This window comes from Pantherophis guttatus, chromosome 2 (genome assembly GCF_059756535.1).
Source record: "Pantherophis guttatus breed Tessera chromosome 2, ASM5975653v1, whole genome shotgun sequence".
Lineage (NCBI taxonomy): Eukaryota > Metazoa > Chordata > Lepidosauria > Squamata > Colubridae > Pantherophis > Pantherophis guttatus.
The window spans coordinates 217,089,402-217,111,567 of NC_142064.1; the positions used below are offsets into that span (position 1 = coordinate 217,089,402).

The 22,166-nt window shown below is 37.2% G+C and overlaps 1 protein-coding gene across 1 annotated transcript in view; it reads right to left on the reverse strand.

The window, feature by feature from the left end:
* NUP210 (nucleoporin 210) overlaps positions 1-21,128 on the reverse strand; it is a 93,205-nt gene extending 72,077 nt beyond the window's left edge. The window contains exons 1-3 of the mRNA XM_060688355.2: positions 17,365-21,128; positions 1,805-1,941; positions 416-547 (exon numbers count right to left, since the gene is read on the reverse strand). Coding sequence (XP_060544338.2) covers positions 416-547; positions 1,805-1,941; positions 17,365-17,531 — 436 coding nt within the window. The 5' untranslated portion in view covers positions 17,532-21,128. The remainder of the gene's footprint in view (positions 1-415; positions 548-1,804; positions 1,942-17,364) is intronic.
* Positions 21,129-22,166: the final 1,038 nt, after the last annotated feature.

Below are 22,166 nucleotides of genomic sequence, written 5' to 3' on the forward strand. Positions count from 1 at the left end.
AATTTAAGATCATTAATATGTAATAATATAGTACAGGCGTATCCAACCTTGGCTATTTTAGGAGCTTTGAACTTCAACTCCCAGAATTCCCCAGCCTGCATGGCTTGATGGGGAATTATGGGAGTTGAAGTCCATAGGTCTTAAAGTTGCCAAGGTTGGATGCTTCTCATATACTGTATCATAGAGAAAAGAGATTTCAATGAGTAAGTGTAATGGACAGGTATACAAGGTTGCATAATAGTAATTCACTATTTTCATGGCATATTTTTTAATGCCAGAAAAGTAAGACAAATTTTCTTAGAGTATTAATGATATCTAAACAAAAGTAAATCAGCAATATGCAAATATACACATGAAAAAGCAAAGTGCTATCCTTCTATGGATTAAAATGTTGAATCTGTGATACATTTGATACCTTCGGAATCTCGGGCTTGAATTTTCAGCTGCAGTGGTGAATCTTCCAGATATAATTCCTTTGTTGTAGATACTATGTGAATAGTATGAATAACATCAACTATAGCATCACAGCGAAGGACCTGGCCAGTGACTTGATGAAAAAGAAGAAAACATTGTTACTAATCCAGTGAACACTGAACTTTAATATAGTCAGCAGTTTAGCACAGCATTCTGTAACACAGTACCTCTAGATGGTTAGGACTATGACTATGGCCTACCATGCTGTGCAGGAATTTTGTCTAGAATTTCTATATAAGAATAATCTTATCCCAAAGGTGCTTTTTCAAGAGGCAAGTGGACTTTCTTGTTTTTTCTTTGAAGACGTTTTGCTTCTCATCCAAGAAGCTTCTTCAGCTCTGATCGGATAGTGGGGAATGGAAGCTTCTTGGATGAGAAGTGAAATGTCTTCAAAGAAAAAACAAGAAAGTCCGCTTGCCTCCTGAAAAAGCACCTTTGGGACAACCATGACCTGGGTGTCTGAGAATCTCTATAGACTTTTAGCGATATAATTTAGGATGAACACCTTTTGAATGATGTGGGAGTAGGAATGGATTTCTAGAGAAAAATTGCAGACTATGGGAATCAGGAGGATTACTCAGGTGACCCTGAGGACACAGATAAACCTCCACATGCTTCAATAACCCTCTAAAAGGATGCAAATGACCAGCTGTCTGCAAGGAATATAAATCCTTCCATTCCCCACCATCCAATCACACTGAAGAAGTTTCTAGGATGAGAAACTTTTCAAATAACAAACTTTTCAAATAACAAAAAAAAAGTTCAGTTGCCTCCTGAAAAAGCACCTTTGGGAAAACCATGACCTGGATGGCTGAGAATCTCTACAGACTTTAAGAGTGCCAATTCCTTCACTGCCCTGTGGGTTTATAATCTTACATTGCAACGAACTGAACTGGAGCATGCAAGCGAATATAGATAGCCTGGATCTTGTGTTTTGAGGCATGTGTTTTGAGCTGTGTTTTGAGACATGAGCATGCACACAATTGGAAATCACTGGCAAAGCAACCACAGATAGATGGCATTTTTACAGTCCAAAGGGGGCACTTCATACATGCTGTTACATGTACAGCACTGAATTTATCTTAACATGGCCAAATTTCAATCCCACAGGAATCACGGGTCACAGATTTTGAATACATTCTGTAAACTAGCCCATTTGAAGTGTGTTGATTCAAAAATGGTTGCTCTATGATTCCCCATTTTATCCAAATGGTTGCAAATAATCAAACAGACACAGGAGTTTTAGTAGTATATAGATGTAGAAATCCTATAAGGGCTTAAAATTTAGTCCTAATAAAATCTTAATAGAGAAGAAAGAGAGAGTACTTACAAACATCTTCAGCCAAAATAATACTTGTGAGCCGTGTTATTTGTGATGATCTGGCTTGAATAATAGCTTTCTGTGAACACTGACGGTTATCTTGTTCTATAGCATCTATGCTAGCAACCTCTGGTCTGGTGGAAGACCTATTTAAAATATTAAAAATATTGGGAGTTATAAACCAATTATAACTGCTGAAACCATTTGCATTTTAGTCCTGATAGCAAAGAGTTTTGGAAATTGAGAATTCTGTGATGGTGAGAACAGCTATTACTGCTGGAACAAAGAGAGCAGTCAGTTGTCATTTCCCCCAATTAAGCAATGCGTTATAGAAACAAGATGAGCCCATTTTTCATGTTCAGTTAACAGCTGTAAAACACGAGGAATTTTTATAATTTTTCTGATGCTTTGTGAAGCGGCTTTGAAAAGATGACTTGTGCAAAGTATGCTAATGAAATTGGCATAACAAGTAGTCCTCACTTAACAAACACAATTAGACGGGAACCTCTGTTGCTAAGCAATGCGTTGCAAATGTCATGTGACTACAATATGTCTTCTGATGTTAGCTCCAGCTACAGTCATTAAAGAAATCACTGCAGGTTAAGTGTGATGCCATGCAACTGAAAATTGCCACTTACAACTAACATTTGTGTGCTTGCTTCTCCCATTGTGTTCGGTTGGTTGAAACTGGCTGTGAAGGTCACAAACAGAGATCACATGAGAATGGGACGTTGTGACTATTGTAAATATATGCTGCTTGCCAAGTGCCTGAATTGAAATCCCACGGCCATGGGGATGCTGCAATGGCTATGACTTTGAGGACAAGTTATTACCGTATTTTCCGGCGTATAAGACGACTGGGCGTATAAGATGACCCCCGACTTTTCCTGTTAAAATATAGGGTTTGGGCTATACTCGCCATATAAGACTACCCCTCTTCCAACGCACACCAAATAAAAATTAAAAAACATCAACTGGCTCACCCACAATGTAAAAGCAGCTGTGCTAGACCCAAAATGGCCCCTGCAACAAGCAGGAACCTCACACAGCCACAAAAAGCCCAAAAAAACAACTTTCACACTTCACACACACAAAATTCCACATACAGCTTTGTGAGATTTTGATTGTTTGTGTAGTTAGAGTGAAACACTACAGAAACACACAAAATCTCAGAAAGCTGCACAAATATTATTTTATTTTTATTTTTATATGAAAACTAAATTTAAAACTTTCTAAACTTTAAATGGCTAGGTCTAAAAAAGAACAACTAAAAAAAACCCCAATTAACTATTTTTTTTAAAGCTCCCAAAGGGGGAAAAACTTACCCAATAGAACAGGGGTCTCCAACCTTGGCAACTTTAAGACTTGTAGACTTCAACTCCCAGAATTCCTCAGCCAGCTTTGTTTTGCTGGCTGAGGAATTCTGGGAGTTGAAGTCCACAACTCCCTGCCTGCTTGATTGCAGGCAGGGAGTGGCTTGCTGATGGAATGGATTCAGGCAAGCGAAGCAAGGCAAGTGTTGCAACTAGCAGCTAAGGTAAGCAAGCTGGAGGGGGAAAACTTTTTTCCTTTTACATGGCTCTGGCGCTCCCAGCTGAGTTGCCTGATTAGCAGGCAAAGCTGGGATCGTCAGAGCTTGGATCGCCAGAGCCATTTAAGGCTCGTCAGAGCCTTTCGGGCTGGTCTGCCTGGTTACAGGAGAACAACACCCGGCGTATAAGACGACCCCAACTTTTGAGAAGATTTTCATGTGTTAAAAAGTCGTCTTATACACCGGAAAATATGGTAAGTCTTCTTTTACAGAACTATTGCAACTTTGAATAGTTGCTGAATGTCGGTAAGCGAGAACTACCTAGATTGCTATGCACAAAATTAAAAACCATTTTGTTTCCTACAGAACAAAACAACACTACTTGAAACTCTTTGGCAAGTCATTTCAAGTTTAGTCTGTTCTGATGAAACAACACTTGAAATAGCTTTAGGTTACGTATTTCATCAGAACAAAATTCAAAGCATTCCTACCATAAGAAAGAATAGGAACAATTAGCTGTTCCTCCTTTATTTTTCATTTCAGAAACACACATAAATGTAATCCATGCTAAGTACTATCAAATACGGTAGTCCTCAATTTACAACAATTCATTTAGTGACCGTTCAAAGTTATAATGGCACTGAAAAAAGTGACTTTTGACCGTTTTTCACACTTATGACTGTTGTAGCATCCCTATGATCAAAATCTGGATACTGGCCTTTATTTATGATTGTTGCATTGTTCTGAGGTCAGGTGATCACCTTTTGTGACCATATGACAAGCAAAGTCAATGGGGAAGCCACTTAATAATTATGCAATGATTCACTTAACAACTGGGGCATAAAATGGGGTAAAACTCACTTAACAGCTGTGTTGCTTAGCAACAGAAATTTTGGGCTCAATTGTGATTTTAAGTTGAGGACTACCTGTAAAAATAAATCCCCATAGCTTTTCTCACACAATTTAATTTAGAATCTTATCAAATTTCTGTACCTTTCTGTCTTCAATTGAGATCATCTTTATTTCAATATATAAATATTAATTCTCAGAATGCTTCCTGAATTTTTTTTAAAAAAGCACCTAACCAACATTATACTAGTGCTCTTTAGAATTACTCAGCAGCATTAGTATCTGAATACGATATATACAAATACTACCTACCTGCAAAATAAATCATAGCACAATATATTTGCAATCCAAATAAATTCTAATTTCCCCATAGCAATTAAGAAGACAACAATAATAGGCAGGCTGGCAGCCAAGAATCACAGTCCTTTGCCTAGTCATGTTCTTAGCTTTTCTTCCTCTCTTCTTAACTTATTCCTGTATGACCTCATTCATACAAAGCAATAATAGCAGGGGCATGATGCTCCCTGGTTCTTTATTAGCTTGGGTGGAAGTAGTTTGGAAAAGCAACATAACCTTAAGCTTTAAAATAACCATCTAATCATATTGATGAGCTGCAGTGGCGCAGTGGTTAGAGTGCAGTATTGCAGGCTACTTCTGCTGATCACCGGCTGCCAGCAGTTTAGCAGATCGAATCTCATCAGGCTCCAGGTTGACTCATCCTTCCGAGGATAAAATGAGGACCCAGATTGTTGGGGGAAATATGCTGACTCTGTAAACCACTTAGAGAGGACTGTAAAAGCACTATGAAGCGGTATATAAGTGCTATTGCTATTGCTCAGAATTGGGATGTTCCAAACGAAGCTATTCGAAACAGCCACATTTTTGTTTCACAGAACAATCTCTAAAGATGCATTTCTTCTGCCAATAAAATTGCTGATTTATTTTGTTTTTTTATTTATACTGTATGTCAGCTTTTTTTTAAAAAAAATATATGAATTGCCTTAATCTTATACCAGAACAGTAAAATACCATATAAATCAAATAAATGACACAAAATTTTGTTCTTACAAAGCAAAACTCTTGAAACATTGTTGCTTCATGCCAGAATACTGAAGGCAGTCATTTCAAGATCAGAACATTTTGAATTATGATTTTCTAGGCATTTTAACATAAGAATAGTTTTCACAGCAAGAAGTAATAGCTCTATTTAATTCTGCATTGATCAGACCCCACTTCAATTATTGTTTCTATTTCTGAGCACTACCCACAAGTTCCACAGATGAGCCAAAGGAGGAGAAGCCAAGTCATGTGAATAAGGATTGAAAAAAGTGAAAAAGTTTCACTTTGCATAGGAAGAAATGTGGGTGGGAGTGTGGAAGGAGGGTATGACAGAACTGTTCAAATACCTGGGGGTGTGTCACAAACAGGTTGGTTACGATATGTGTTCCATCATTCCAGAGAATATGACAATGGATTTGAGTTACAGGAAGGAATAGAAAACCTTCTGAACATTAAGAACAATTTGAAAACCAATTATCTATATGAGCTGTCAGAAATTCTTTAATTTAAATTATTGCATTGGGCAGGACGTTTGATTTCATGGCCTAAATAACTATTTCCAATGTTATAATTCTGTCCCTAGTAAAAAAAATATGATATTTACTGTGAAAGCCAATTTATGGGTATTTTTTGCTTAACAACCCTAATTCTGTTTGGAAGTTGAAGTAGTTATTAGGTAAAATACCATGTGACTGTACTATTTAGTGGCAGCAATTCCAGTAGTCCCAGTTCATTAGGCCAGGACCTTATACTTGTCCTGCCCTGCCATGCTCGCCTCCACTTCAGTTCCCCAAATCCAGCTATCTCATCTATCTCTGCCCATTTGGTCATCCTGAATTCTACTACTGACCTTCAGCTGACCTTCACTCTCTTCTTCCCTCTGCTGATGAGGCACATCTGGCTGTGGCTGAGGCTGTTCCCTTTCATAGGCCTTGTGCAGCCTTCTTGAAGGAGAACAGCCTTGCTGTCAGCATCAAGACAGTGAAGGTCAACAGAGATCAGTGAGAGAATGGCAGATAAGTGATGGTAGAATACAGGCCAAAAGGGCAGAGACCAGAGGAAAAAGGTGGGTAGGGGGAGTTAAATTTATAAGCTGCAGTTGTAAATGTGGAGGCTTCCAAGCACCTGAATTTTAGTCACATGACCTCAAGAGTGCTGCAATGTCCACAACTTTGAAGACTGATCTTAACTCTCATTCATTCAGCTCTATTGTAACTTCAAACAGAATGAATTAAGTGAGAATTACCTGTAGTACTTAAAGCATCAGGTTAGAACCCAAGAATCTAGTCCTGCCTTAGGCACAAAGCCATCTGGTTGATCTTGCCAATAGTTGTCTCTCAGCCGTACGATGAAGGGAATGGCAAGCCACTTATGTAAAAAATCTTGCCATGAAAACTGCAACTAGTCCAATGACTCAAAAAAGTAAAAATATTTTTTTTACTGCAATTAGTAGCAATACCTAGCTGATGTTTGTGAATCTAAGAAAGCATCAGCCTTCTGAATAAATAGGCAGGAAACATGACTAAATAAGTTACATTGACTTTATTGTAAAGTACATTAACTGAATCTTGCAAGTTTGATTCCATTTAGGGCAGGTTTCCATCAATTAGGACAGGTCCTTCCTAATTTTCTTTCTCTGACCATTAACTCCTTGGGGACTCCTCCCTCTCTCGGCTGATTGTTTCCTAGGCAGCATCTCTTTCCTTTGGGCCCAAGATCATCTACACATTCCATTTCATTGAGCTAAGCAAGTTAAACTAGTTAATTCTTGGTGAGGGGGGACTACCAGGAATTTCAGGAATGTACACTAGAATCTACACTAGGGAATTAAAAATAAAGTCCGGGAAGAAGTCATTGACAAAAGGGTAACATACAAGTTTAATTAAATTATTATAATGACAAAAGGCCAAATGACTTCCATAATGCTGTTAACATGGTATGAAGTCAACAGCTGTCAGGTTTGACAGAAAGAAGTTTTTATTTCAGTATTTAATAAGAGATTTTTATGAACAACCCTTTCCCCCCAGAAGTCAAGAACCAAACTCAATGGTGGAAACACCATCAAAGCCATCAATATCTGGACCATACCTATAATATGATACACTCCTGGAGTTAGTAACTGCACTCAAGCTGAAACATAGAATCACAGGGCTGGAATAGACTTTGGAAGTATTTTAGTCCAACTCCTGCCCAAGACAGGAACTTTATAAAGTAGAAAACTAATGACAAGAAAACTGATCACTATTCACTATGCATTACTTCCTTGTAATGAACCTGGAAAAGAAAAAGAGGTAAAGCAGAACAAGTAGCACCAGTATCTACAAGAAAAGAAGACAGCTTCTCATTTATGTTACAGGAAAAAAAGTGACAAATGGCAAAAGTGGAAACAAATAGAAACAGAAAATAGTTATTCTCAGTCCTAATTTGACTACTGGATTACTGGTTCAGGCAATGGAGTTTGCTAAGATTTGGGTTTAAAATTCTGAGGGAAGTATCTTTCAGTGACTTTCCTTTCCATACCTATAACAAGCTTGAATTGGGACCAGGGAGGTCCCTTACAGGGACACAGACCTGTAAGTCTGTGGCTGTGATCACAAACATAATCAGAAGTTACCCTATGGCCAATATATTTTATAAATAAATGAATAAGGTGAAAAATCAGGGTAAATAGGTTAGCCATAAAAAATGTTTTCTATATATAGTTTGTACAGCCATAAAGTTATCTTTACTTGCCTTCTGTCTGGATTTAATTTCATGAGCACAATGGATAGTCACGTTCAGCATTTATTTATTGATTTAACTTGATTGCTAACTTCAGGTAACCATTAACACTAAAGCAGCAAAGACTGACTGTGGAAAAATGGCAGTTTCTGAATTCCAGTATGCTGATTATTACAAGCATTTGTAATAAACCTGCACACTTTTCAGGTGTCTTGCTTGCAAGAATGGATTTTAATCTAGTCAGGTTGTACAGAGAATATTTTATCAACAGCATCCAAAAAACTCTGTTGATATTAATCAATATTTGTCACTGCCAGCATCTGGGCTGGCCATTGACCCAAATACTTGATTGAAGAACAATGCTTTTATTAAAATAGCCTCTAGATTTACATCTGCCCATACAGCATCAAGAACATCAATGCTAGCTTTCAGTTTCTTGGAAATCATAAAACCACAAGTCATAAAGAATTTCTTAAGTCACAAAGGGTCCATGGGATATGCTAAGTAATGCATTTCTTCAGTTGGACTCAGGACTTCCTATATAGGAAACATCTGGATGTTCAGATTGGGAGATGTTTTTGAGGAGACTGACCTGGCAATATTGGTTTAACATTTTCTCAGAGTAAGCAGATACTAGGACTGGCAGTGAAATGTCTAGACCAGATCAGGAAATAGACACCACAAGAATTACTGAAATATTATTATATGGTATAATAATAGAATCTTGAAAACTGGACAGAGATTTACTGTCCATCAAGGTAGGGCAATCTTGATTTCCCCCACTCCTTATTATTCCTGCCTACATGGTTACATGAATGCTTATATAATGGCTATTGAATCCCTTCTTCAAAGCCATGTCCATACTCCTCTTCCTACCTAAGGAGATGCTGGAGAGAGGGGAAGGTGTGACAAACTCATTTTCCCCATTTGTTTACCAAGAATTTCTAATTACAGTGTTTCAGATGATGTGCATTCATAAGGAAATAAACCTTTCTTTTTGTTCATTTGATAATTGTAGATAAAGATAAGTGGCAGAATGTGAGGGAGACACAACAGAATTAGGTACCAAAGATTGTTTCAGTTCAGTCAAGTGTTAAGTCAACTATTAGCATCCTGTAGGTTTGTAAGACTCAAGTTTTCTAATAAATAACATAACATTGCTTCACCCACTATGACACTTATCAAAAAAATCACTTAAGTATAAAATCTTTTCCAAGTTAGAGAGACCTGTATTTGGAACCTGCCTGGAAAGGGTTTATATGTGTGACTGCCTCTGAAGGCAATCTGCTGAGAGGCTAATGGGCTTCCTTGTACAGTTGGATCATCACTTTGAGAATAAACTGCTAAATCAGATGGGCTGTGAGCCTGATCCAGAAGGGCACTGCATATATTCTTCAGTTCTAAGGAACTGAAGAAGGTAAATGTTTTCAAAGAAAAAACAACAAAGTCCAGTTGCCTTTTGGAAAAGCACCATTGGGATAAAACAAAAGAGACCAACAAAATAAGAATAAAACCATTTGCTTTCTGGATGAGAACTGCAATAAGAAATAGGCAGGATTTTTGTTCCATCTGACCCAGATGGCTGAAAGCCAGGTAGGAACTGGAGAGATGGAAGAAAGAGAGGATGAAGGGGTGGGGGGAGGCTGTAGGACATTGAAAAAAATGTTGGTTAGCTGTACCTGTAATTAAATCTTGTTTGGGTGCTGCTATTTGACATTGGGTGATTGGGAATGGGACTGGATAGATAAGGAGGGCAAAGATGAAAGGATGAATGGCAATGGTAGGCAGTGAAAATACACAGGAATACTTTCATTTCAAGAAAAGAAAGATTGGGCCAAAATTTTGAATCTTTAATTAAGGTGCCCCCATTTTTAAGAGGGCCATGGATTGATGCATGCCTCAGACTCAGACTACTTCCAAACATCAGATCTGTTTATAATGAACCAACCTCTTTCGCAATGAAATCATGGCACACACACTTGGCATACATCACTGAAACTTGGCTGGATGATCAAAAGGAAATATCTCTCACCAAGATCTGCATGTACTGGCAAGGAAATAGTGATGTGATATACCATTTTACAGTACATTGGTTCCATTCCTACATGAGTGAGTGAATTCAATTGGAAGTGACAGTGGGAGAAAGTTGAATGTTCTGTTATAAGGTGCTCCAGAATTCAACTCTGTCTCCTGTGTTGCAAAATATCTAAGTGCAGTCACTGGAAGAAGTCATCTGAAGGCTTGGGGTGGGACATCTTTAATATGCTCTTGATTCCTAGCTAATAGCTAATCCTACTTTGTGGTTTGTTAGATATTTTATTGATATGAATCCAGTCAGTTATAAATGCTTCAACAAGCTACTGCTTAGCAAAGTGTGTCTTAGTCCTAAATGTGAATTCAGATAAAGTAAAAAGAATCCAACTATTTATGTGTCAGCAACTATTTTACGGTCCTGATCTTTTGAAGCACAGATGGCATGTCAAATGAATGCAGTTATACCTATTTAAAACTAAAGAAAGCATCAGGATTAAGGATCCCTAATAAAATAAGCCCAAGTTATCTCACCTACAGATTTAGACGCGTGATAGATTTTTGACAAGAAATGTCACTTTAATCATATCCTCTGTAAATGTCTTACTCATGTGCCTGATCAGTTGGCAAAACCAGTTTGCTTTCAATATCTTAGGCATGATAAATATGGACTTGTAGACTGCACTATTGCATACTTTCATCAGGGAATAAATTCCATTGAACATTCAAGAGTTATTTCTGAATTAACATACTGATGAATGATTAAACTGTTAGGGCTGCAGTCTTAACACATTCCATAGTCTTAAAAATGTAAGAATCATCTATACATCCTGCCTATTTTAAAACTTATTTTGCATACTGGGGGGTGGGGGGAATCACAGTCAGAAGTGCAAAATACTGATCTAGAGAATAAATAGCTAGAATGAAAGAGAATAAACAAACTTACGGTGGTGGAATGAAGGTAAATATACATGTCCCAGGCTAATGTTGCAGGATACAATCTGGGTCCCAGTGACCGATCCAGATTGGACTATTGAGGTGGGTTCCTGGTCAATTATCTCTAAACACAATCATTTTTATAAATGATTACTTAAATAACTAAAGACTTCCCTGACCAGCTGTTGCTAGCCATATTAACTAATATTTATATGAACAGAAAACTATCAATCCATCTGAACAATAGGTATGTAAATCTGGAAATCACTTGCCAAAATATATTTTCAAGAGCCTAACCTCATTTGGATCTTTCGAAAAACATAAGCATCAATTGTTCTCCTTTGAATGTATAAAAATCTCAGTTACAGTATGATATATCTGAATCTTCTGAAATATATACACAATTCAATAACCTTTTATTTAGATAAAATGTAACATGTTGTAACACATTATTTAAAAACAACCCTAGTTGTACAATCCCTACTCCTCAAACTGGAAGACTGAAAAAATCTAATGTCATGTGATGTAAGTAGATAATTGTACCCATGGCACATCTGCAAATTTCTCATTTCCAATCTGTAATGCAGACTTTCAGATAGTATTAATGATTAGCAATCCTGGAGAATATATAGCATGTGTGTGTGCATTTATAATTGTATATTCCGTCACGTTGCTTTTTCAGCAGACTCTACAGGGCAGAACCACAAACAGTACAAATAAAAATGTAAAGCAGCCTACTTTAGTAACTACAAACGAAGCCCTGATTGTTAAAAGTTTATTTCCGTTCCTTGTTTTACATATAGAATTTGAGATTAAACAGAGGTCTGGTGCAATAGTTCTTCCTGTTCTGTTGGTTTCTACTCTACATGAAAAAGGAACCTCTTTCAAACACCACATAAAGAATTATGAAGCAAGAAACAATGTCCAGATGTCTTACTACTAGAGTGAATGTAATAATTCTGTGAGATTTGTGCTTTATACAGACAGAAGATTAATACAGTATTTACACTAGCAGCAAAATTAGAAACCTAGAAGAATAGTGAAAATATTGTAATATTTCTAATTACTGAGGCTTTTGAAGAAAGGTACATATCCTTTCTTCAAGTGAAAAGGATGAAATTCCAAAACAATGTTTTTTTTTAAAAATGTAGCACTTTTAAATTTGGAAAATTCTGCAGTAATAGATTTTTCTTGGAAACTGGTTTAATCTACAACGTTTTTACAATTAAAAATATCTTTCATTCCTTCCAATCTGTTTCTACCAACTTTCATTACCCTTAGATCTAACTCAGGCATGTTTTGGTTTGCCTGGGCCGCATATAAAATATATAATATCGTTAATGGATATAAATAACAAAATTCAATTTTTTTGGGGGGGGGTGGGTGGGTCTTGTGTGTGGCCTCATTACTAGCTGTCCAGGAATGCATGCAGCCTGCAATCTTTAAAGAGTTTTAAAAAACATACAACATTGTGAGATACACACACATCAGCAAGTGTTGCAGGCCTGATTGGCAAAAGAAAGCCCAGGACTCTATTGGTTGGAAACATGTGGAAGAGGCCTTCATCCTGCAGTGGATAGACAATTGCTAAAATATTTTATAGATAGATAGATAGATAGATAGATAGATAGATAGATAGATAGATAGATAGATAGATATAAAATTTATATTTCGCTGATAAAGAAATAAAGGTGTCTCAATAGAAACACACACACACACACACACACACACACACATAAATCATACATACACACGTATATATGCTTGAAGATACTGACAGGTTGAATTAATACTAACACCTGTTCACATTTTTGAAAAGACTGTTGAATGAACTGACCCTAATTATACTTCCTGAATTCTCTAAATATTCTCAGGTGATGATTGATTGATTGATTGATTGCTATATCAGTTGCTTCATTTTGGCTGAATCGTGCATTACCACGACTGTTAATTATATAAGAAATTTAAGATTCAATTCCAGTAATTGCCCAAAACTATGTTTATCTGCTCTAACTTACAAACATGCATATTTTTACCAAAGGGAATTGGTTTACTGGTAGATCATTCTTTTATAAGAAATTAATCCAATAACACAATCTCATTTATTGTACTGTGCATTCAGGACAAATGATCGATAACATGTAGCCAATCCAGGTAGTTCTCGACATGTATGTTTGTTTAATGACCGTTCAAAGTTACGACACTGAAAAATGTGATTTATGTCCGTTTTTCACAATTATGACCTTTGCAGCATCCCCATGATCATGTGATTAAAATTCAGATACTTGGCAACTGGTTCAAATTTATGCTGTGTCCCAAAGTCACATGATCACCTTTTGTGATCTTCTGACAAGCAAAGTCAATGAGGAAGCCAGATTCCCTTAACAACCGGGTTACTAACTTATCAACTGCAGTGACTCACTTAACAACTGTGGCAAGAAAATTCATAAAATGGGGAAAAACTTACTAACAAATGTCTTACTTAAAAGAAATGATGGGCTCAATCATGGTCATAAGTCGACCACCTGTAGTACAAGACTACCATAGGTGGGTTTCAGCAGGTTTTGACCAGTTCTGGAGAACCGGTAGCGGAAATTTTGAGTAGTTTGGAGAACCGGCAAATACCACCTCTGACTGGCCTTGCCCCCATCTATTCTCTGCCTCCCGAGTCCCAGCTGATCAGGAGGAAATGGGGATTTTGCAGTAACCTTTCCCTGGAATGGGGTGGGAATAGAGATTTTACAGTATCCTTCTCCTGACATGCCCACCAAGTCATATCCACAGAACCGGTAGTAAAAATTTTTTGAAACCCACCAATGAAGACTACCTGTACTCAGCAGGAACTAGCACCAACATTACATATAGGCACATAACACATCAAAAGTCAGTTGTCCAACAGTTCTAATGAGAGAAAACTCTGAACACTACTGTTAAGATAGTTGTCAACATCTCACGAGCACTAGGATTGTTGAATTCTGAAAGGTGAGTTGGAGCACACATAGATGTGTACAATGCACATGCTGTTATCTCTAGAAATTAAGTGTGTCTTTTTTGTGGCATCGAACAGCTACTTCCTTTTTAAGAAGCTGATGATAGGTACAACTTGGGTATTTCTTCACAGTCCAAATCATCTTTTCTCCTTCAAATCTGGATCATTGCACAACCACAGTGAGCACTGCTCTGCTGTACGAATGCGATTAGGTCAGTCAGTCATGGATGGTTAACAGCTTAAACATGCAAGCAATATTAGATTACAATATCAGGGTTCTAAATCACAGGAACAGCCTGTAGGAACAAAAGAGTTCTTCTGGTGCAGTTTATTTTCATACAGGACGACAATACGTTGAACAATAGAGGAGCAACTAATTCTCCTTCCTCATTGCAGGTACTGTAGAAGCTAAAAGCATCTGAATGTCTGAAGAAAGTAAACTCTGATTTTATGGCCATAGTAGTACAACATTTATATAGGTTCTACACTTTTTTCATAAAATCTAGAGCCAAGCTATAAATCATCATCTTCTTAGCGTTATTCCTGCAGGTTCAGGGTCTGCTTACATCAAAATATATTATATAGGCAAATTATCTATCATAATTGCAACATAGGTACAAACGGTTAAATAGTAACTTTGGCAATTTATTTTTTTTAAACAGACTGCATAAAGAATACGAAGAAGTATCTCACATCACTTTTAAATTTAGTTATTTCTGTCTTATCAAGATTTATAGGAAATGATTGGTCTACGTTACATGGGAAAAATGAAAGAACAAGGCCCCATTTATCTTTTTCACAAATTATTCACCCAGAACATCAGAGATGGACAGCTAAATACATAAATCTAGATTTGACTTCCCCTACTCTATTGTAAGTTATGGTTCATTTTAACCTTTTTTTTAAAATGAAGAAATCGTGGTTGTCTAGTTTTCTGAGTTGCAGTGGGTAGATTTGGCATATCATTTAAGCTGGGTTCATGGTTGAAATTATGTTTAAAAAGCAGACCCATGTTAGATGCCGCTTATTATGCTTGCTTGGTCTGATCATAACTCCTATGTCATCTGGAATGGAATAAAGATTGTCCATTATTTCTCAACTGTTTTTTCATCACTAAAACAAACCATAGCAAAACAAAAACAAAAACAAAACCCACCACCACCAAAGGAGCTTTGTTCACATGCTTTGTTTAACTCAATATTTACACAATAGGCTTATTCAACTCTTCTTTTTAAAACACTGCATGACATACCAAACCATAGTCTAAGTTCACATAAAATACAAGGCTAAGATGTGATTGTTAGCTCATCAAAAGTCCAGTATGTCATTGGAATACAGTGAATAAGTAGTAACTCTGACCTCAAATCAGGCTGTCATGGCTCTTTTCTTTTTTTCTTTTTGCAAAATGAAAACCCAGAAGCATCAGCCACTTCCTACAGAGGATAGTTCATCAGCCAGGGAGCATAAAAACAGCAAACCATTGGAGCATTTTTCCCCCCTGCTGTCTGGAGCATCATCCATAGATAAATAACCACTGGCAATAATAAGCACAATTTAGAATTTTAAATGTTAGGTTAAATGTTATTGTTAACATTAAAGGTTAAATGTGCCTAGACCATAACTTTGGTCTCATACCATGCTAAGCTACATTATGCTTAAGGCCAACATGAACTAATTAATTTTTAATGAAATTTTGCAAAGAAGTTTCAGTTAATTCTTTGGAATTTATTTTAACAATGTGCAAGATCAGACTGCCAGTTAAGCTGACCGACAGTTCTTTTTTGACTAAAAAGTACAATTACATTGTTACCTGATCTGCATTTTAAGCAGCTTTGTTCCTGTTATGCTTTCCAATCAAATTTTAACACTACCATCTTATTGCTATCTGATCTAATTATGTAAATACATTTTAATTAAAATTAACTTTTAAAAAAATGAATGTATTTGTTAATCTTGGTCTAGCATGGCTTCTGAGAAAGAAATATGATGAAGATAGCAATATATTCACTTATGTTACATATCTGACACTGAATAGAAAGTACTTTTCAATAATGAATTGTGAGACAATGCTCATTCATCTTTATAGACATTGAACTTATTAAACTATGAAAGAGTCTGGAGATTTTCGCAATTGAATAATTCAAAATATTGTCTGAGTAAGAAGTAATATAAACACTATCATACCTGCACATTCTGTATAATTAAGGCCATATTTCAAACCCAAATAAGTCGTTATGAATTTAGGAGTACAGTATGCAATAGTCACTAAAGTTTTAATCCAATACAATTTACCTAACTATATACTAACTATACACAATCAGGCTTACTTCTATAAAATCTGCAAGTTGGTATTGGTATTTCAAGTACTCTTTATAATCGCCAATAGAACTTTCAGAATAATACACAGGAAATCTATTAACATCACAGACAAGTTATTTTTACTGTTATAATGAGCTGACTTGGACAGCATGTAAATATCTTAAATAAAAATAATGCATGAAAAGATCAAGATGCATAAAGAGATCTCTCTCTCTCTCTCTCTCACACACACACAGTTAGGGTGGCATAATTGTTTTGGAAATAATCTGAATTTTTCCTTATCTGAGAGCAAGAAGGCCTTACACCTAAGAAAAAAAGATGCTTCTTTTATAATTAAGAAAAATGATTATTATACTACCCAGTCTTTTATTTCAGAGTTTCAACAGAACTGTCCATTTCAATAGGGCTTGTTCTGTACTGAAAACAAACAAACAAACAAAAGCGAAACCAAAAAAACCCCAGGGTAATAAGTACAGGAAAGAGATGATGAAGACAGAATCAACCAGTTTTATCACTGTCTCAACTGAACGAGCAAGCACTTGTAACAATTTCCTTTTTATTCCAACACTCTTTCTAACAGCAGCCCATCCTAGCTTCTTAAGAAAACCAGCACGTTGACATGGAATTCACTCTGTTCCATAAAGTTTTGTAGCATCGTGAGGCCCCCCCTACACATATTCCTACTTAGTAGGAAACAAAACCAACAATCCAATAGCGCTGAAGCTAAAGAACCGAGGATCCCCGACTAGTGAAAGGGAACAGTCTGCGGTTCAAATCATTGCCTCGAAAAAACAAAACAAAACCCAACTTTCTCGATCGATCGGCTGATTTTCCGATTATCGGAAACAAGGTGTGAGTTTCCTACGCGGTCGACTCTCAGGCAGTGCGCAAGCGCCCAAGAGATTTAATCATTACTCTGTCGGGCTGCAAAGCAAGAGCTATTCTACTGGAAGCCAGTCAACTCTCCTCTTTTAAAACTATCCGGCGGATTAACCGGTTCGGCGTAGGCCAAGATAGGATCTCGCTTTTGCGAGCGCCGAACTAAACACCAAGCTTTTTTCCCCCCACGTGTTTTGCCAGCGGTTGCTGCACCTGCGCCATGTGCCTCAGCCTTCCTCCCCTCCCTTCGCTTACCAACGGTAGCAGCCTTCGCTTGCCTCCAAAGTGAAGTTAATCCTTGCGCTCCGAGAGAAGGGCAACAACACTTTAGGGATGTTGAGTTTGGAAGGCGCCGCGGCCCAAGGCAGGAGGAAAAAAAGGAGCCAAAGCGAAGCTCCGGGCGCGGAGACGGCGGGTGTCATCCTCTCAGGAAGCTGCGACGGAATCCCCTTCACCTGTCTCGAGAAAGACCCGGTGTCCAGCGCGCTTTTCTCTCGCGCTTCTTCAACCCGAATATATAAATAAAGACGAGACGCTTAAGTTGCGGCACTTTTTCTCCGCCGGGGTCCTCCGCATGGAATTAACCCGCTTGGAGTTGCTTATTCGAAGGGACGTCACAGCGCGGGCAAACCGAAGCGCGGCCCCCCGGGTGAGAGGCGGGGTGAGAAGGACTAGGGGCTGTGAGGCGGGAGAACGAAAGCAGCGGCCTCAGGTGCCAAGGCTGCCTTCGCTCAACAGCCGCTGGGGACAGTGCAGCCGCTCTTCCGGACCTCGTGGGAAGGAACTTTTTTTTTTCTTCGTTATTTTCGGCAACCGCTAATGAAGCGGGGAACTTGCTTTTTATCGGAGACCGCGATCGGGAGAAGTGGAGAAAACAAGGGAGCTTAGAAGAAAGCTGTCGAAAATTGTTTCCTGGGCCCGCCTTTCCCGCGCTGAACTGTACCGATTTTGGTGGAAAGGCAGCGCAAAAGTTGGTACAATGTGTCAGTACTGAAACTGGCTTGGGTTGATTTTTGGTTTAAGCCTATCTCAATGGAGTAATTTAATTTTTCTTAATCATATCGCCCACACCTATGATTTTATCTACCCATAATATTGCATTATAATCTTAATTCATGCCTTTTGATTTATAAACTATTATTTTTAGTAAGATAAGCAAATTGCAATGGCCAGACTAAATCCTCTGAACCCCTGCCTTTCCAATGCGCTTTAGCTACACTGTTGAATTTGGCAGCAAAAACTGAGAAGGTTAAAAGTTCCCCCTCCGTTCCCCACAAATAGAAATAATGAAACAAATATCTTGTTCTTCCTCTTTTGCATAGTTGCGTTACTCTTATGTCCCTCAAATGGTAAACGTTGTCCTAATAAAATTGCCCACCTGTATATTTTGCTTATTCAGCAATATATGATTTAGCATCCCCCTAACCACAGCTAAATTCTTTAGTAGAGCTGAGGTTTTCCTTGTCCGTTAAAGGGACCAGAAAAAAACAGAGATTCTCCAACAGTTGTAGAAGATAACTAAGAAATGCAGTGCTTACGTAGGACAAAATTTGTCTTGGAGCCTGTTGCATGATAGTGATCTGTTTCTGATGCATCTGATCAGAGCTCCTGTGAAACTCTTTAAGAGCAGCACAAAACAAAACAAAAACAAACAGCCAACCCTTTTATTTCTTGATCTATAAGGAAGAAGAAAAACACTTGAATCACTGCGATCTGTTTGCAAGACACTTTATTGATAAATACCACTATATCAAAATATATGGGATCTTCTTGTATCAGGCAAAGTTGAACATGTCCAGCCTGTCTTCTCTATATCAAGCAGTTTCTAGGTGATTTCAAATATATCATTCAGAATTGAGATGTTGATTGAAGAATAGATTGAAGAATGGATTCTCAAAGCCCCAGGCCCTCTGAATGATATGGGCTATTTCAGCTTATGGGTGGAGTCCATGTGTGACATGAAAACACAGATGCTGAAATTCATTGGCAAATTGCTAGGGAGGGAGATAGTTTTATAAACAGCCTGAAATAGACATATTATGAATTTAAAGGGCTTAATTTGCATTTTTGGTGGACCCCCTCAGGAATTGAAATGGCATCCCTTGTCACTGTCATGTTCCCTATAAACATTTTAAAACTGTAACCTTCCCTTGCATCCACATCTGTTTCAAAGTAGCATCAGCACTAATTCGTTGTTTTGAGCAGTTTGTTCAAACCCCAAAGAAGGTTAATTTTCAGGATTGCCAGACAGCATTGGGACATTACTATATATTGGTGGCCCCATACTTTCCTAAATTTTAGATGGTAGCACTGGATAATTTTTGTTTCTCCTACAATATAGCACTAGAGACATCTTCTACATGTCTTTTCAAGTCCTGTGCACATGTACATGGAGACATACATAAATGTGGTGCTTCTTAGTTCTATTCTTTTTTTGTTTGTTTAACTTCTACATGAAGCTGCTGGGAAAGGTCATCCATCAACATAGAATATATTTTCATCAATATACTGATGATCTCAATGTATATCTTTGCCCCTGACTGACCAAGTAATGTTACTGAGCCTTCGTCCCAGGATCTAGAGATTGTGTGGTCTGAATGAGGACATACTGAAATAAGTCTGTACATGCAAGGTTGGAGAATGCTGGTATAAAGGAGGGGTTTTTTTCTTCAAATGGACACTGCGTGGTGGCACAGTGGTTAGAATGCAGTACTGCAGGCTACTTCTGCTGACTGCTGTCTGCGAGCAGTTCGGCAATTCAATTCTCACCAGCTCAAGGTTGACTCCAACCTTCCATCCTTCTGAGGTGGGTAAAATGAGGACCCAGATTTTTGGGGGCAATATGCTGACTCTTGGAAACCGCTTAGAGAGGGCTGTAAAGCACTGTGAAGTGATATATAAGTCTCAGTGCTATTGCTAAAGATTATTTTATTCTACAGATTGATAGTGACTGTAATCTCTTGAGAAAGTCTGAAAGGCTAGAAATGAAAACTAATAACAACTTTTCCCTTCCAGAGAAATTTTAATTTGTATCTTGAAGATTTATAAAATATGTACAATTGATATTTACAAAAACTTCAGACTTCATTATATCAGCATTGCAAAGTGCCAGCAGAATGAAAAAGACAAGTTATTATTATTAGAATTTGATTGCAGGCAAGGGATTCCAGTACTTCATTAGAAAACATGAAGCAAAGCAACATAAATATAAATTTTGCTGTTTAAGGAATAAAAGATGTAATTGACAGTATGTAAATCAAGGCTTTGAAAATCAAATGAGTTGAACTGAACAATAACTACTCCAACAGTTATCCAGATTCAAGGTTATTTTACCGGAAAATGTTAATATCTTGAACTTCTCTGCTTATAATGTTATGCTTATAGGGTAGAAAAACCCTCTTTGCCTAAACCCTTGATGATACATGAAAGAAAATATTGCTGAACGAAATCTCATTTGTTTCACTAGAAGGATGCAAAATTTTCCTCTACAACATTGAAACTGTTTGCTTTCTTTTTTGATAGGCTGTACTCTTTCATTTAAAAAAAAATATTCAAAATACAGTAGGTGTTCTTACACTATGTCCTTTGAGGCTTATTTTCCTGGGAAAAGTTGTATGTATGTATCTTATGTATGTATGTATGTAAAATTTAACCGTACAATTTTGAACTTCAAAAATGGGATTGAAGCTTGCACATAGTATATTGTTTTACTAAGAAAATTTGCTCCCTATCTTAATCTAGAATATAGTTTATATTTTGTGGAATTTTGCAACAGTTCAGCTGACTTTAAATTATTAGCATATTATATAGAATAGTGAAGTCTGAAATTAGAAAAATATGCTATTAAGTCTGAAATTAGAAAAAAAATATGTTAAGTAAAATAATTCCACAGTTTTATTTACAGAATCCATTTTTAATTTTTGCAAGCTGTCCAGATGAGCCCTTAGAATGCCTTTACACAAACAGGTACAATATGTGCCATTCAATTACAACCATTAGAATAATAACAGTTTTTGAAAAAAAAAGTTGTTTCACTCAGCTAATATTGCAGGCCTCATTCTCAATTGCCTAGATACCATGATACTGCATATCTGAGAGCTACTCTTCCAAAGAAGAAAAAATTATACAATTTTAGCAAATATATTTTCATATGAAAATGGCTTAGGCACAGTATATCTTTTCCAGTTAAACATCAAATTAAGAAAATGAAATTAAACCCTAAAGCTTCTCTGGGAAATGCATGGCTCCAAATTGTACAGAATCTATTCAAGTGAATACAAATTTTCATTGCTACATATCTAATAGTGGAATTGGATTGATGCACTTTTGAAATACAGTTATGTATTCCTGACATCATTCATGGAATAGAGAAAGCCAAGTCAATATTCCATGCTGGTCACCTAATAGTGAATGTAGCCTGCTGTTAACAAGTAGCTTGAAACAATCTGAGGGAATGTGAGTAAATTAGGACCTCTCCTACCAATTAGCAAATATGAGCATGACTATCACCTATTTACCTGGCAGTGCCCATGTATAATATTCTTTCCTTCCCAGTGATTACAGCATGATTATTTTGTTAATTACAATGACTATCTTCAAATTGGGGTGAGTTGGTTCCAGAGCATTGCATTTGGAGAAGATTTGAATAGCAACATGGTACTACATTCAGCGCTGTGGAATTTGTTGGAATAATAATTCAGGCAAGGGCAGTCTATCTGGGGAGATTATACTGTGCAACTGACTTGCTTACAAGGACAAACCTTTCATTAATAGTTGTAGTAGTAATAAAAGCCAGGCATGGCAAGCAAGAATCAGTCAAGTACCAATCTTTTGTTGTTTAACTCATCTGTTTTCTTCCCCAACTTGCTGTGGTAGATTGGAACTAATCAGAACAGAATTATCTCATTATTCAGCGGCTGCCTGACATAAGAAGTCAGATATTTTTTTTCCTTAGGTAGGAACTGGTATCTCTTAGCTAAAATTTCTATTCTAGTGTTTATGTACTGTACAGATGGGTATAATGCACAAAGCAGTTTTCCATTAGAAAAGCAATAAAT